The 17392-nt window shown below is 39.8% G+C and overlaps 1 protein-coding gene across 2 annotated transcripts in view; it reads right to left on the bottom strand.

Moving 5' to 3' along the window:
* Nucleotides 1–17392, bottom strand: part of inppl1a (inositol polyphosphate phosphatase-like 1a) — a 49292-nt gene that overhangs the window by 22940 nt on the left and 8960 nt on the right. For both annotated transcript variants that reach the window (XM_055012126.1, XM_055012127.1), the window contains exons 2-20: nucleotides 15634–15697; nucleotides 14873–15020; nucleotides 14702–14783; nucleotides 11193–11339; nucleotides 10680–10770; nucleotides 9217–9306; nucleotides 8142–8240; nucleotides 6653–6803; nucleotides 5454–5560; nucleotides 4913–5015; nucleotides 4613–4809; nucleotides 4310–4427; nucleotides 3757–3853; nucleotides 2946–3084; nucleotides 2737–2836; nucleotides 1796–1884; nucleotides 1593–1674; nucleotides 1408–1497; nucleotides 353–466 (exon numbers count right to left, since the gene is read on the bottom strand). In XM_055012126.1, coding sequence (XP_054868101.1) covers nucleotides 353–466; nucleotides 1408–1497; nucleotides 1593–1674; nucleotides 1796–1884; nucleotides 2737–2836; nucleotides 2946–3084; nucleotides 3757–3853; nucleotides 4310–4427; nucleotides 4613–4809; nucleotides 4913–5015; nucleotides 5454–5560; nucleotides 6653–6803; nucleotides 8142–8240; nucleotides 9217–9306; nucleotides 10680–10770; nucleotides 11193–11339; nucleotides 14702–14783; nucleotides 14873–15020; nucleotides 15634–15697 — 2108 coding nt within the window. The remainder of the gene's footprint in view (nucleotides 1–352; nucleotides 467–1407; nucleotides 1498–1592; nucleotides 1675–1795; nucleotides 1885–2736; nucleotides 2837–2945; nucleotides 3085–3756; nucleotides 3854–4309; nucleotides 4428–4612; nucleotides 4810–4912; nucleotides 5016–5453; nucleotides 5561–6652; nucleotides 6804–8141; nucleotides 8241–9216; nucleotides 9307–10679; nucleotides 10771–11192; nucleotides 11340–14701; nucleotides 14784–14872; nucleotides 15021–15633; nucleotides 15698–17392) is intronic.

Raw genomic sequence — 17392 nt, 5'->3', positions numbered from 1 at the left:
GCAGGGCAGAGTGATGGGAGAAAGGACAAAGGAAACAAAGTGGGAAGGGGAGGTGGGAAGGAAAGGAGGACAAAGAGGGACATGTTGCTATTGCATTTCATTCAAAAGTACATGGCGGGCAGGAGGTGGGGAAGCAGCGCAGGTCAAACATGGATTCTAGCTTAAAGGTATACTGACTGCCTGAGATAGGGAGGGAGGGAGACAGATAAAAAAAAGAAGAAGCAGACACAATTGTATTACATCCACTTAACATAGCATAAACGATGGCACTACACTGAAACTCCTGCTGGATTTCTGTTTGACTGCAGTAAATCTGTTATGTCTGTGTCTGAACCAGGCATGTTCATCTTACCTTCCAGACAAGTGGAGTAGAATTCGATGAAGAACTTGGTCCTGCTCGCTGTTTTCACTATGGCCTCGATGCTCTCAAACTCAATGTAGGCCTGCTCTGAAGACTTTGGCAGACCTGCATAAAAACAGGTGGACAGGAGGAGAGGGATGGAGAGAGACAAAGAAAGATCTGAGTATTGGGTGCAGACCAGCATGGACAAAGGGCAGAATTCAAATTAGTAATGCTCATAATGTGATATTTTGCTCAATAAAAGAGAAACATAGAAGGAGTTAGCCAGAGACATGTAACAGGTTGTGATTATGAAGATTAAACATTTAATTTTTTTTCTCTTGTAACTGTAATATAAAGTCCTTCAACCCTATAGAAACAGCACAATCTAGAACAGATGCCAGAAGTAGAAAATGCCTTTTTATGCACTATAACAGTTATAATGCCATAAATCATTAAACAGACAATATGAAAGATTAATTTCGGTGATATTTTCTTTACAAAAGTTGACACAATCATCATGTACAACATTTTCTAAGTGTCCACAGGTGTTTGACATGGTATAAATATTTTACTACGTACATTTTTAATTTACTTCACATTTGTCTCTTGTCTGCTTTGTGTAAACACAGCCTGCAGTTCTGTCACATGACTGTTGGTTGCAGCTCAGACACTAATAGTTAATGGTGCAGAGGAGCACCGGAATATTTAGATTTTTAAAGAATATAGTAATTGTAAATTATTTATTTATGTCAATTTCTAAATGAAACATGAAGAATAAAGTGATTTCGAGTAAATATTTCAATTTTCATACTTGGTCGAGTTTTCTGGTTGAACAGTGCCTAATTTATGAGTAGTTCACGGTACATTGGAAACTTGAAAATCTGGCGCTTATTTTGGTTTCTACAATTTGCTGCTATGATAAATGATACAATGCTTTTGATTTAATGCCTTTTAAACCTGCCCTTTGGTTTCGAGGTTTGGAGCGTAGCAAAATGTAAATTCTAAATCTTGTGAGCAAAAGACCAAGAACTGAACAGGTGAAACACAAGTTAATGCACTTGTACCTTTCTTGGAGACAAACTGGGAGGTCACGCCCACCTCAAACGTAGCAAATACAGGGGAATGATCACTGGTCACTATATCATCTGTACAGCCTGAGAGAAGAGAGCATTTACTTCAGTCTACTTGTTGATCAGTAACAATGATCTCTGTCACACTGGATTTAAAGATTTTCTTCTCATGATCTCACCATAGGAATTACAAACAATGTGTGTTTCAGGGTACGACTTCCACAGGATCCTGTCACACCAAGATGGAACATTAGTCCTCATCTGGGACAGACAGAAAAGTAGAAGACAGAGGCAGAATTATCACAATGACTCACAAAAAGAGGAAGCATTTGTCAGACGTGGCTGGGGGTAAGTCTATCTGTGATTAAGTTTGTAAACTTACCCCTGTGGCCTTCTGCTTCTGCCAGACGTATGTGTCTCTTGAGCCTCGTTCATACCGGTAGGTGGGTGGGAACGAGATCTCTTCCTCCGCTGCAAGCAAAAGGAAACGCATTCAATTCTGTAAAGGTTCCAAGTATAGCATTTTATATCTGAATTAACCCATTATAATATCAGTATAACAACTCTGGTTGCCATGGTGTCAGGTCAGAGTTAGATCAACTGCATTTATGCTGGAGGTGCTTTTTGGAATTAGAGCTGGTTGATTGGATGACTGCTATTTGCTGCCTTAGCTGACACATTCACAGTATTTGTGTCACGCAGTAGCTGATGAGAGCATTTCTTCCAGTCATCAGCTGGCATTTAAGCAAATATCATGGCGACATGAATGCAAGAGAAAGCTGTCACAGCTTCTTGGGTGACCGAGAGGCTGACTTTGATTCACTCTGTGATCTTAATGAGGAAGTTTGTGTTACTTTTGAGAAACAGCAGCACAAATATTTCAAGTGACTCAAGACAGAGGCTCACCAAAGTCTTATTTTTTACTGCGTCACACCAGAAAAGGTTTCATTACCATAAAATAACGCTTCAAAAGACAGTCTGGACAAAACTCTAAAAATGGCTGAACTGTATCTTTCTGTACCTACTGCCTTTCTGTGTGGTTCTCCTGTTCTTCTAAAGAAAACCTGTGGTTTTGATGAGCTATTCAGGGGAAGAGCAACTGTGCTGTGCAGGTGCTGTTGGGAAATGTGAGTCATCACTTCAACTGTATTTGAGACCACCAAAACTCTGTTTTAAGGTCAGAACCCTTCTGTTAATCTTTACCACTATTAACTATTACTTCCCTACATTCAAACCATTACTGCTATGACTCATGAATATGTCGAGAATATCTTCTTGAGCACAAGTAAAGGAGGGAACCAGTCCTGGTTGCGACCTACTAACCAAAGCGTAAAAAGACTTTATTCTTCTCTCTCTCCAGGTTGAGCTGGTCCACTTTCAGCAGGGGCTCAAACTCCTTCCTGTTAATATAGTTTAAAATCTCCTGCATACACAGACACACAAAAAAAGGGAAAAAAAAGAAAATGAGGTTTCATCTAAATTTGCTGTATTTCATCATCATTCTGTGGTTGGCTGTGTTTGTTCAGCTTCACCTGTATGTCCATATCCAGCCTGTAGTTGAGGTCTCCCAGCCAGAAGAGGTGTGTGAAGCGCAGCGAAATGTCAAAGGAGCTCAGCTGTTTGTCTCCTAGTGACAGCAGCCGCAAGATATCAAGGTAGTTCTGGTTTCGCCTGGAAGATTATATCAAATGTAATAAGTGTTTCTGTGTGTATTTGATTTTTTTTTTTTTAAGTATGAGAAGGATACATCATCTCAAACCACAAAGAATGAACATTTCAGTCTTTACAAAATAAAACTGCTACATATGGGTCCTAAAGGTAGTAACAAGTTAAAATCTTGATGTGGAAAGTCTTTGGTCAGGATGAGTGTGAGACTTTTTATAGTCAGAAATGACAGATACATTTAAAAAGCACTTGATTTAGCTTTAATTCATCAACATTATTATTATTATTATTATTATCAAAAATATTAATAACAAGAATTAGAAAACAGCACCATTATATAGTTTATAATACTGTGTTGCCACACTTCAGGGGTAATCCAATAATAGTGTACATGGCTGTAACTTTATTAAAGTGACTTAGAGATCAATCACTCTCATGTCTTCATCATACATCATCAACAGCCCAGTTTCACAATAATCCATTATGAAAACACAGAGAAATGGAAATAAATGACAAAAATAGCATAAAATCAATATTTTGGGGACTCTAAAACTTCACACATCATGTGTTGAGGATATTCAAGGATTCTGTTGAGGATGGAGTTCTCTAACTAAAATGAATAACATGTTCTTACAGGTATTGTCATTCATAATGTTTCTGAAAGAATGTAGAATGTACCTGGCAATCTTCTCATTCCCCGATGTCAAGTGACAATTCACAAATCCAAAAGATGTTCCGTTAAACATGAAAGACACTCCCACTGCTCCTTTGTTACCTAGAAAACCAACAAAACAAATATTCAATCTCAGTATCTATAGTACTTTAGACTTTGGAGCAATGGCAAACATTAATTTATATTTAAAACAAAAAATAAACAAAAAAAGAACATATATTATGTTGAACCTATTGTGATAATAAAATCACACTAAAATCTAAGACGAATATCTTCAGTTTGCTGGGATGAGGAAAAATCTAATTTTACTCTCTTACGAGGTTGAGGTTATTTTGAAAGCCAACAAAGTTTAATCACAGATATAAAACGTTTTCTGATTAATTACCACAAGAGATGCAGTCATCAAATGATGATAACCCCATGAATTAGTTTGTTGTTGAAAAAAAAGCAGGTTTGATCGGGCTATTATTCCACTGCTTGTATTCCTCTGTAGATTTTAATCAGTAAGTAAAGCAGGTGAAGGACGAGGAAAGACTGAAGACTGAGTGTTGCTGTTACCCAGTGTGTTAGCGATGCCTGTCTTGACACTTGACATCCCCACATGGCTGATCCGGTTCTCATGTTCAGGTTTCACCAACACAGCAATTTTTATGTTCCACAGAGTCTGCACTGCGATCTACAGACGAGAGGCACCGACAATGAGGAACCTATAGTCATCATTTCTGCATTCACACGACACAAAAATAGCCCCTTCTTCCTTCATCGTCTGAAACGTGACTTAAATAGATTTAGTAGGTGTGAGTAAGCACCATAAAGACTAATACAATCAGTATAACTGTGATGGAATATTTGTTTCCTCACCGATTTATAATCCAGCTCTGTCTGTTCTTTCAACATGGCACGTAGCGACTCCACCCACTCCCGATCGCACACCGAGTTCTCCTGGGTTCCAAACACATACAGGTCATGTGGGATGGTGACCGTCATCTCGTCCAGAGTTTTCCCAAGACCACGACACAAGACCCATGAGGCCACAGACTTCGGTGATGGCACTGAACCTAAAGACAAAAAAAATCACATATGCAGGACATTGTCATCAAATATGTCAAACTGTGGAAATACATGCAGGTTGTGTTAAGAGAATGTGTGTGTGTGTCTAACCCATATTCCAGCTGCCTATAAAAATGGAAATCATGTCTGGCTCGTCCTGGTTGGAATGTTTGTTCTTCATCAGCTGTAGCAGCTGGCAAAACGCCTCCCGTTTCTGGAACACACAGACACAGTGAGTGGAAGCTGCCACAAAAACGTTGAAGTGCTTAACTTTAAGCACTGAATATTGTGAATCTATATAATGTACATATGAGTGTATCTGTCATCAGCTCCCTTTTTACAGAACTGTGGGTTGATGACTGTTTGTTTTTTGTTGATGTAAGAGAATACAACAAGGCAATACAGAGAGATTCTTAGAGTAGATTTATCTACGGGTCTGTGCCACAAATACTACCACTGTCTACTGATTATGTACACGCAGATGAAAGGAACATGTGAGAGCATGTCTTCATCAGTTTGATTATAAACATTACATTCACAGTAACATTTGCAGGTAAATGTTTGAACAACAGTTACAGTAAATGCAGTTTTCTCATGTGTAGAAATTATGCTTGAGAGAATTTCTGTGTGTGCGCGTGTTGTGTGTACAAACTTTGGCACTCGCAAAGATGAAGTCTTTCCTCTGGCTCTTATCCTTCTCCTTCTCAAATACAATGCCCAGTTTATTCTGCACCCGCTGAGACTTGATCAGCTGACGTACTGAGAGAGGCAGACAGACAGACAGATGGGAGACAGAGGGTTCGAGATGGGATTACAGATAAATTCAAGGAATGAAAATTAAGGTCAAGTGAAAGATAAAGAAGGGCTGCACAGTGGTGTAGTGGTTAGCACTTTGGCCTTGCAGTGAAAAGATCCCTGGTTCGCGTCCCGGCTTTCCCGGGATCTTTCTGCATGTAGTTTGCATGTTCTCCCTGTGCATGCGTGGGTTTTCTCCGGGTACTCCGGCTTCCTCCCACAGTCCAAAAATATGCTGAGGTTAATTGATCATTCTAAATTGCCCGTAGGTGTGAATGCGAGAGTGATTGTTTGTCTCTATGTGTGGCCCTGCGATAGACTGGTGACCTGTCTAGGGTGTCCCCTGCCTTCGCCCGAGTCAGCTGGGATAGACTCCAGCCCCCCCCGCGACCCTAATGAGGATTAAGCGGTGTATAGATAATGGATGGATGGATGAAAGATAAAGATAGTTGGGGAAATTTAAAGTCAAAAATGAGGATGAAGAAAAACAAAAATATAACAGAAAGTTGCTATTAGGTGGCATTAAAGGTACCATATTATACCCCTTTTCAGAAAATCACAAAAATAAAAGTTTTGCATCTTCCAACATGGTAAATGGTAAATGGTTTGTATTTATATAGCGCTTTACTATACCTGAAACGATACCCGAGGCGCTTTACATTATACATCACATTCACACACACATTCACACACTGATAGTGGAAGCTGCCATGCAACATGCAGGTAGGTGTTTCATTGTATGTAGCTTTAAATGCTGCTGTCCATGCCCCCTTCAGGAAGAATTCTCTCTATGTCTTTGATTGACAGCCTTGAGCAAAACAGTCAACTACACAGTAGCTGACATAGATCTGCACAAGGTTGTGAGACTAGGACTTTTTCTCGCTTCTAACTTTGTCTGGAAACAATCATTTTAGATGGAAATATTGCCCAATTCACAGCACAGCCATTGTTTTTAACTCACAGCTCATGGTAAGTTCATCACAGTTATTAAAGCAGCATTTCAGAAAATACTTTGTTTTGTGTGGAAAAAAAAAAAGCCTGGTGTGTCATTCTCACTTTTGTCATGTGTGAAGGTGGTCCAGTCCTCCTGATTGTCCTTCACCTTCTTCATCACTACGAGCCGTCCTCCCTCCACATCCACAGACAAAGTGTACTTCTGACTCTTTCCTATCTTTGTCAGCTCTGCCAGGTAAACATCAAGCTTCACCTGGAACGAACCACGTGAGAAGGATTACACACATATCTGTGTCTTCAAACCACCAGGGGTCCCCATAATGAAAGCAGTGGACCAGTCGACACTTTCTACCTCTATTGTTATCACACACACAACACCATTGTCGCTTCTGTGGAATTAACATTGGTCTGAATCTGTCATTTATATGCAGTAAATTTTGAAAGTGGACCTTTTCGAATCCAGCGAGCTTTTGCTAAGAAACACTGGAGTCGACATTTCTCAGAAGGCAGATAATGACTCTTACTTTGAGTCACAACATGTAAACAGTGACAGGGTCTGTCTGTGTGTCAGTGGGCGAATCAGGTGCCACGCCTCTTCATCATAACAAAACTTCTGTTCCTGTGCAACAGGAAGCTACTGAAAGGATGTAACCACAGAGAATGTTGGCTTAGCTGATAGCTAATATTTCAAGTCATTTATGTCTTCTTCCCTCTGTCTCAATTCCTTCTTCAAGAGCTCCCAGTGACATTTATCCCGTTATTCCTTCTCCCTTCACATAACTTTTACATTTTCATCCTTTTTTCAAGACAGCCTTCTTCATGTATCTACAATTTATGCTGCTGATACTTAATTTCTAAAACTACTACAATCTAATAACCAACATGCAAACTGCTGGCTATTCTCACATGGTTATTCTAAATTGGAATTTACTAGATGTGACAAATAAAGTAAGAAAGTCATGGATGATGCTAAAGGAAATGCATTACAAACATTCCTTTGGTGTCATATCAGCTCTGAGGGCAAACTGCCAGCAATGTGTTGAGGAATACATGACTCTCTAGTCTGTTCTACTGTAATTTATGTGTAATCTATATATCAGGACGCAAAATCACCATTCCTTGACAGTAATATTAAAAAGCAAATCTGGAGGTGTTGCAGCACAACAAATCTAAGGCTTTTCTCCAGATTAAGGTCACATAGGAAAAATGTCAGCTTGTTCTGCAAAACAAACAGGAAACATAAAACATTTCAGACTTTGGCACAAAGGCTGGTGCATAACCAAATTGATAACGGAGAGCTGTGACAAGCTTTAGTGCCCCCCAAGGGGCAATTTGGCCAAGAGGCCAGTGATTGTCTTGATAAATATGGATTCCTTCTGCTAACTTAAAACACAGATACTTCTCACACCACTGTTCACTGACTAAATAAGGGGAAAAACAGAATTTCAGTCTTTAGCTGATTCTTTAAAGGTCAAATGCTAGGGAAAGATAATACGATCGCTGCTGCCGGAATACTGACCCGCATCACCCTGCAGACATAAACCCACTAATGAAGTATGTGGGTGGCATGTGTGCGGATGTTGGTGTGTACCTCGAAGGCCTGCACAGGAATGGCTTTGCTGTGACGCATGGAGAGAGGAGGAGGGGAGCACGGAGAGGACAGACTCATGTCCTGTAGAGCTTTCAGAGCCTGAGGGGAAAAAGAAGGAGGGAGGCATATGGAGAATCAGTTAAAAGAAAGAGCAAGAAAAAAATGAAAGTGACACAAACACACACACGCAAAAGAAAAGACGCACAGACACATTAAGATAAACTGTACTGTTTTCAGTCTCAGTGTTGGTGTCAACAAAGACAAAGATTTCCCATTTCCTGGATGTGAGCTACAGGAGCAGAGAAGGTGGAGCCAGTATCATTACATGCGTCCGGACTTGTAGCTTCACTGCACTGAGGCCATTTCCTCCAGAGCCAGCTGAAGCCCCTCCTAACATGTGAAGTAAAACTAGAAGCAGTGTGACCTATTAACATGACAGATCTGGTGAAAATGTATTTATAAAACAGGGACAAAAGCCAATTTTAATGAGGCAGGGTTACTGTTCTAGAAACATCTTGTTAGGCAAGATAAAAACAAAAAACATGGCTTTGAACACTGCGACGAAGAATTACAGTTGTATGTACCCCAAATCCTATATTTTGAAATGAAAAGATGTAAATGCCAACAGACACAAAAAAGTTCCCATCAAATATGAATAGCATTTGTGGCACATGCAAAACATTGCCTACTTGCAAAGTCTCCAAACTTCATTAACTCATTAGGCCTTCATTTACTCGTTAGGGCTCATAAGGAAGGTCAAGATATGTCCTTAGGGGTTGTCAGCTGATGAGAGTTCCAGCTGATAAGCTCTCCAACTCTTTAAAACTTGTGGTAGCACTCAACAACCATGAGTCAAACCTATGCCTACGTAGCAAGGGAAGGCTATAAAAAGATATCAAGGCACTTTCAGCTTTCAGTTTCCACTGTCTGAAATGTCATTATATGGAGTGGATGATCTAAACTAGACACCTCCAATCAACAAAGTGTGTGTCTGTCACTGCATAAATACAATAAAGACAAAAGAGATAGGCAATAAGAAGGAAGGATGTGATCATGTGTGTCTGAATATATTTACCTTCTTCTCTATAGACGACAGCAGGTCTTTGAGAATCGCCAGTTTAGTCACAAGGTTCTCCAGCTCCTGGTCTCCACCTTGATTCACAGACTGAAGGGGGGGAAAAAAAAAAACCACAGAATCCATGTGAACTGTGTGGTTTAAAAAGGCGATAAGCATGTAGTTTAGACCGACTGCAAGGACAGGGAAGCAAAAGTGTGGGATCAATGCAGGAAGTTCTAATTACACTTTTGAAAATGCATTTCACCCGGTCTTTCAATTAACAAAAAAGTAGAGCTTGTAAAACTGCATATCCAACACAAACTGGTCTATCCATGGGTAAACAAATCAGTTTTTCTTCAAATCTACAACAAGATGTTTGCTTAGTGAGTAAACTGAACTTATGTGACACTTTCGGTTTTTGTTTAAGCAGTACTGGTTCGAACTTCTGTCCGACATGTAAACATTTTTAAAATCTTGACAAATCACAAAGATACTACTGGGATAGTATCTTATCATTTCATTCGATTTTTTAATCTTTATATCTAGGAATCTACATACAAACAAGACATTCTGCATGTCTCAAAAACACCTCTTTTACAACAACACACAACTATTAGTAGAAAACTACAAATATCACATCCCCACGTATGCTAAACAGAAAAACACAAGTCGTTTTACCAATAGTTCTGTACAGTGACTTGGTCTAACTCTGCTGTCCTCACAAGCAAATGGAGAAAAAAAAGCTTTTCACCCTGACACCTGCTGCACAGCAATACGTGTCTGTTTGTTATGTCTATGCATATGTGAAAAGATCTCACAGCACGTTAAAGCCAACAATAGTCCTCTGAAGTTAGTTTACATTTTATGAATTTGTTACTGAATCTCTGCTACTTCTTACTGCTCCGTATACAAGGAGCTTAACAACACAACAAGGCTCCAGCAGCAGTGTTTACTTATTACTTAAGGACATTATGTCACATATTCCATCATCTGTAAAACTGATTTAAAATCTCTTTGTAAGACTCAGCACATGTAAAGTGAGCAAGGAGCATGATGAGCTGTCAAACAAATACAACAGAGGTTGTAACTGCTGGCAATAGTTTGTCATGAAAAGCAGCCAACAGAATAAAAGCAGTAACTACACATGGCTTGTATTTCACATTCTAAGTGTAGAGTAAGATAAACCTACACAGACTGGTGAGGTTTACATATAGCAGCAAAACAGAAAATACCAACACTATTATTCAGGGTCTGTACTAAGCAGCAGTTGCTACATCTATATGACTAACCATATGTCAACACTGTGTTCCATATCTTCAGGTGTTTCACAGATATTTTATGTGAATGCAAGGAAAAGTAAACCACCACAACAGTTGAAGGAAAGACATTTACACCTCTGCCTGCTTCCCATCTAGTTGAGTATACACACACAAACACACATATATATATATACATATATACAAAAAGGCAAAGATTCGTACCTGTTGGATCATCTTGGAGACCATGAACGCACTCTGCTGATCGAAGACTTTAGACAGGATCTCCAGACCAGACAGAACTTTATCTACCTCCCTATTTAGGGAAACACAGAAAACCACAACCTCTTTTTCTCAAAGATTCCTTCTCTAAATCACATCGTCCTCTTCGTTTAGATCTTCATTTATCATAACACTCACTAGATGAATTTGTGCACATTGATGCTGTGCTATGAACGACACATGACTAACAACAACTATGAGATTCAGTTTTTCTTTCATTACATCTCTGAGTTCAAATTTATCTTGTGTTTGCACCACAATGTTTAAAAGTGCAACATGAGCCGCTGTGACCAAAACAAGAGATGAGTTGAGGAAGTAGGCAGATCTGCAGGCTCCTCACACAGACGACTGTCAGTACGGTGACAAGCACAGACACAGAAGAACAGCTTTGTACAGAATAGGCATGGACAATATAGTATGTGTCTGTAGATTATGCGTCTCTACAGATGCATTTACCCATTAAGGCGTTTGCAGGAGGCCACTAGTGTCTTGTTGAGGTGAGGCAGAGAGCAGGCTCCCTGTTTGACCGCCTCAAGGTCCAAAGCATAGCTGCCCTTCAGGTACTCATGGGAGATGGTGCTCAGGCCATTAGCTGCTGGAGGGCTGAAACAAATACAAGTGAAGTAAAGTGAGCATTAAACCATTTTCACTGCATGCATGTGATTCCACACACCAGTATACAAATTAGGGTACAAGCAAACTACAAATAAAAGCTGCATTATTGTGATTTATTACTGGGATACACATTGTTAGTGGCATATTTAAACATTAATAGTGCTTTCACACCAGATAAAAGCATGGTAACTTGCCTTACCTAAAGCTTTATAGCATTAAGTTGTATTTGTGCATGTTATATCATTTGCTATATTCCCATCTGTTCTGTTTTGATGTTGTATACCTGCTGAACTGTTTTACTTTCATGCCCCTTTCATGCTATTACTGTCATAGGCCATACATATATATTTAAATAGTTGATACTACAAACTTGAATTGCCATCTTGGGGTGATATGGCATAGCCTGCTAGTTAAGCTGCAGTTGTTAGGATTTTTTAACTCATAAAGGCACTACTAACTGAACACTGAAATTTGTTAGGATTTCTATCTCACGAAGGTACTAATAACTGAAAACTGAAATTAATATTACATATGAGTGTTATAATATTGATAATAATAACCATTTAATGTGCAATGAATCCATGAGTTGTGCTTGACCTTTAAAAGGGAAGAGATGGAGCTAAGCACTAATTCCAAGCGCTGATGGATACAGACAGGTCAGGCTGGAAAGTTACAGTGGCATAAAAAAAAAAAAAGTTTCTTCTTCTACACATGCACACACTAACAAAGATAGAGTTTTGGCTTTGATACACAGCACATTCCTATTTTCTTTTAATGTAACAATTAATTTTACTGAAACTGCTAACTCAAGGTTGTTTAAGGGAGAAAACCATATTAATCCTCCCCAAGGGACACCTGCACCCCCCTGTGAGATACCACTAATGGCTGCATCATATCTCAGCTAACAAAGGAATAATACTAACTGATACAAAGGGGGAAAAAGTTTGCAGGAGGTTCTTTTTACAGAGTGCGGCTCCTGGGGATTGGATGAATCATGTGCCAAGAGATATGGACATATCTGTGCACCAACTAATGAGGAACTACGTCTAGACCACGGTTTATCCCCACCTTTAGCCAATCACATTTCAATATTTGAATTAGATGTTTATATCTATGACCTATCACACAATACTAGACTGAATAAAATGTCGTGTTCACTTTTGATTTTATCCTTTTCTGGGAGGTTGTTCCAAACAGAAAAGGTCCTTGTACAAGATTCTTTTGGGACACTGATATTTAGAAAATAAACAGCTTAATTGGAGAGAAGTAGTTTGTCTTCTATCTCAAAAAACGAACACATTCAACACAGTTTACATCCACGTCTATCCAAACTCACATAATATATGTAGTGAAGACTTAGAAATTTGTGAGCTCACTGAGAGAAACAAAAGTTAAATTTCTTATCACATTGTGTACATGCCAATGAAATTGATTCTGATGAAACAAAGTTTCGGTGATGACAGTAGACATTGTTTCAAATGTTGCTACAAAGGAACCACAAACTTGAATATGTGGATGCTCTAAACCCATCTTCTAAGCAACACAGCTACAACCACCACAGTTTCAAAATGCACACCCAGGATTACTGCCATCAATTCAGTATCCAGCTAAATGTAAAAAATGCTCACAGTTTTCCATCTGTTCCCGAATAAGGACATTCAATAATGGTCAGAGAAGTGTTTTGGTAGATCATTATGATGTCAGAGTGAAATTGACCATTGACCTTTTGAAGATAAAATGTCATCAATTTGTCATTTTATCCTAATAGACATTCATACAAAATTTTTGTCATAATTACCATATAAATTCTTTAGTGTTTTCTGAGTTCACAGTGACCTTTGACTACCAAATTCTATTCAGTTCATTGTTAAATTCTAGTGAACATTTCTGCAAAATTTGAGGATATTCCTTCTCGGCATTTAAGAGATATCACGTTCCCAAGAATGGGACGGACAGACAACCCGAAAACATGCCTCCGGTCACGGCTGTCACAGTGCAGAGGCGTAAAGAAAAAAAATGGAGAAATCTGCCTTGAATATCATAGCTGCCATATCTGCAAAGGTGTGCGCGTGTGTATGTGTGTGTGTGTGTGTTGTGTATGTGTGTGTAAATCTCCATGCACTGCATCTCTGCAGTCACATCCTTCCTCTAGGCTAACTTATGTCTTCTCTGACATTCACAGACACGCACACCCCTTTAATTAAGTGAAGGTTACTAGCCCACGGCCAACCAACTATTTTTCTACAACTTGTGAAGGATTAGCATTAGCATTATAGACTGTCACAGCTTTGTGGTTGTTTAACATGACACCATTTCTTTTTTAACTTAACAATAAAATGGTCTAGGTTAATGACATATTTTAGAGACAGTTTTACACTTGTCTATGCATTTACTATCCTTTAATATGGTACACATTGTGGCTTCCAAGTAAACTAAGTAAAATTCCCTGCACCAAGCTTTATTTTTAAACATGCAATGTCTGCAGACCTGTAGATTTTTAAATATGAAAATTTAAGAGGAATGTCTTTCCCCTGTTACTTCCTCTGATCTATGATGTATTTTGCACTCATTTTGGTGGTTCACAATAAAGTCATGAGTCATGTAATAACTGCCACAGCTAATTTCAATGGCTAACTTTATGCTTCTTTACATGACACAATGACATAATAGGTCCACTGTGACTGAAAGGAAGATATTACTTCACTGATTCCACTCAGCTGATATTGTAACAAAGGCAACTGCAATACACACACTTGCAACTTTACCCTTCAGTTTACGAAAGTTCTTCTGAGTTGTGTCTTGCAGAATGAAAAATTTTAAGAAGTAACTTTCACATGCCAGAAAAAATTCTCTCCAAATATAGAACACATTAGTCTGTGTAAAGAAGCTGACCTGTACTAATCTACACAGATCTGAACTACATGCACATACAAACTACATCCCCCCACTCCATCAAAGCCTTAAGCCGGCTGTGAGCCCTGTGGTTTCCAGCAGGATGTGGCTTCTGTCTGCTGACAACGGTGGACACGTGTAGAACGGAGGATATTGCTGTATGAGCCAATAAGCTTCAGCCAGAATGAGTGCTTCCTAAATTTGAATTTTTTTGTTTTGTTTACATCACTAACAACAATCTTTACTTACTTACTTACTACTTTTGTGAGCTTGGTGGCTTTGCAATCATAGTGAAGCAACATCCTTGTGCCGTGTGTGAAATATGGCTGCATGTGTGCACTACATGCTTGTTGACATGATTAAGAAACATTGTAGGGTAGCTCTTGCTTTGATTCTCATTGCTGTCATGTACTTGTGAACAGAACACAATCAAATGAGGCCTCGTGTTGACTTTGTACCTGTCTGTGGGTGTGTCTGGACCAGGGGGAGTGGAGGTGGAGGCAGATCGAGGGGGGAGGGGCGGCTTCTCATCCTCTCCATCTACCAATCAAAGACGATGAGAGTTAACACATGACAAGGAGGAGGCCTCTGCAGCCATGTGGGTGTGCTGTTGTTGGTGCTGGAGTTACCTGAATAGTCCCTGTCATCACTGACAGCTGTCTCCTCTCTGTCCACAGGGTAAAGCAGCGTGGTGACCAGACCCTGGCTGGGCTGCAGGTATAATGACACCAACTCCGGCAGCGTCTTGAACCGCTTCGGCTGCACGCCCTGAGACGTCTGAGGCCAGGAGGAAAGAAGACAGGCAGGGAGGGATACACCAAGAGACAAGGGAAAGAGGGAATGTTACTTTCTGCATGGCTTGATTACACCCAAACTCCCTGTGTGTACAAGTAGTCGTGTTACTGTTATCTCCGGTGGCCTCTATTGTTCAATTATTTAATATTGAGTAAGCAAATATGACCCAGTAGGCTAAATATGACTCAAACCAGGAAGAACTGTTTTGGTAAACACTGCTGGCAAACAAATTGAGCTCCAGGAAGCAAAATTAGACTTTTAGGCTCTTTTCAACGTCACTTCTAAGACCAAAAGATCATACAGCAGTGAGACAGACATCTGTGATGTGGCCTCATGGTCTGAAGCACCATGCTGTCGTGTGTGTGTGAGGCTGGTGGTGGTGGGGACTTCACAGCTGTTGGGCACAAGGCACAAAGAGGCTGCTGTCGGTGTGTGTGTGTGTGTGTGTGTGTGTGTGTGTGTGTGTGTGTGTGTGTGTGTGTGTGTGTGTGTGTGTGTGTGTGAGAGAGAGAGCTCAGAGCCAACAAAAGCATCTCTGGCTGCCAGCTGCTGCCGAAGCATGAGTTGGGAGAGAGTATGTGCGTCTTTTCTGTACCTGTACTGCCAGAAATCCTTCATCATCTGGGAGGATTCTGTATGTGTGGACGTGCTTCTGAAACCTGAAGAGAAAAGAAAGAGACAGAAAGGAAAGAAGAGAAAGGAGAGAAAATGAAAGAGAAAAGACCATCAGAAAGTTGGAGCAAATGGGAGTGAGAAACAGAGGGAGGGAGAGACAACCTTCAGACAATTGTTTGACAGCACAAAAAATAACAGTGCAGGTCTGACATTTGCACAAACAATCCCGTACTTGACCTCAGCGGATCGGGGTTTGTGTATGCATGTATGTATGAGACTGAGGGGGGCTTAGACACTGTAGAGAGCTTCAACCTGTTGCTGTCTGTCACAGTTTTGAGTGTGCTTTATCCTTACAGTAGCATGATACAGTAGGGCAGAACACAGTTGAACAGAGTGTATACACCCTTTAAAGTTAGGATGAAAGCGCAAAAATAAAGAAACACAGAAAACACCATATTTAGTGAAATAGGATAAAAAAAAAAAAACATCCAGTCTTTGCCACATCCCTGCCAGAATTTGTATTGTTTTTCATTCATTAAACTGCATGTGAATTGCATTTCTGACTTGGACCACAGGCTCCATATTTTCAACCAATCACAGATCAATGCTCTGACATTGCCCAACCGTGACTACATGCCTGCAGCCACAAGCTGGAGTGTAATGATTTTCATGTCTGCTCTTCATGTCGACTCAGTGGACCGGTTACAAAATGTTCAATTTGCCAAGCAAACATTGTGGGTTATGTCCGTTGGTGTTTGTATGTGTGTCTGTTCAGAAGTGTACGTGTTAGGATGGCAGCCTATGCAAAATACTTTAGCAATGCTTTTACTTCCTCTTCAACACTGTCCTTATTTACAGTATGTTTGTGTATAAATGGAACGAGGGATAAATCCATGTCGGGAATTCATCATGCTCTGACCGCTCAGCTGTTTGCCTGGTTTTTCCAAGTCAGCATCCTACAGGAACTAAAACATGGACTGGAATAGAATTGAAAACCGCAAAGTACATAAAAAGTTTATTTTTATATGATCATTAACAAACACCACTTGATTCGGGGGTACAGAAAGAAGAGTTCCTCTTAGACTTAAGCAGAAGTGTCACATTTAAGTGAACTTAAAACTCTCTCAGACTAGAATGTGGAATAACCTACACAGTGTGTGTTGTCCGTCTGAATAGGTCTCCATAGGTCATCAAACCTGGATTCATGACACTGATCATGATCAGGGTTCAACAGTGGCCTGAGGCCACTTGAAATACTGGATGTTTAATGACTGTGAATGGCCGGGCATCTTTCCTGGTTCAGAGTAAACCTTTGGGGGGTGTTTATGCACAACAGTAAACACGCTCCATCCATGTATAGTCAAGGCAATAAGTTCCCTGTGTTCCCTTATTTCACAGAAATCACTGGATCTTTCTGTAATTTCTGGCTGTTTGATAAACAAAAATGTTTATTATGCTTCAGTAAATGAGCACAAAATTGTTTGAATAAATGTAATTGCTGTTTTTATGCTCACACCTTATCATTTTAGCTCTGGTGAATTTGGTCTGGGGCTGGATAAATACCTCTTTAAGGGGTGCCAAAAATTCCTCTAAGCACGAAAACAGCATCGACAATATTATATTCTTGATGGCATCAGAAAAAAAATTTTTGTTGCTTCAACCAAGAGTTGACATGTCAAAGAACTGATATGCTATTTTAAATAGTTTCCTGCACATTGGAGAAATTAAATAAGGACTGC

The sequence above is a fragment of the Amphiprion ocellaris genome, chromosome 7 (genome assembly GCF_022539595.1).
Source record: "Amphiprion ocellaris isolate individual 3 ecotype Okinawa chromosome 7, ASM2253959v1, whole genome shotgun sequence".
NCBI classification, from domain to species: Eukaryota; Metazoa; Chordata; class Actinopteri; family Pomacentridae; genus Amphiprion; species Amphiprion ocellaris.
Note: the sequence above shows the minus strand (reverse complement) of the source record. Positions and strands in the feature narration are given on the sequence as shown.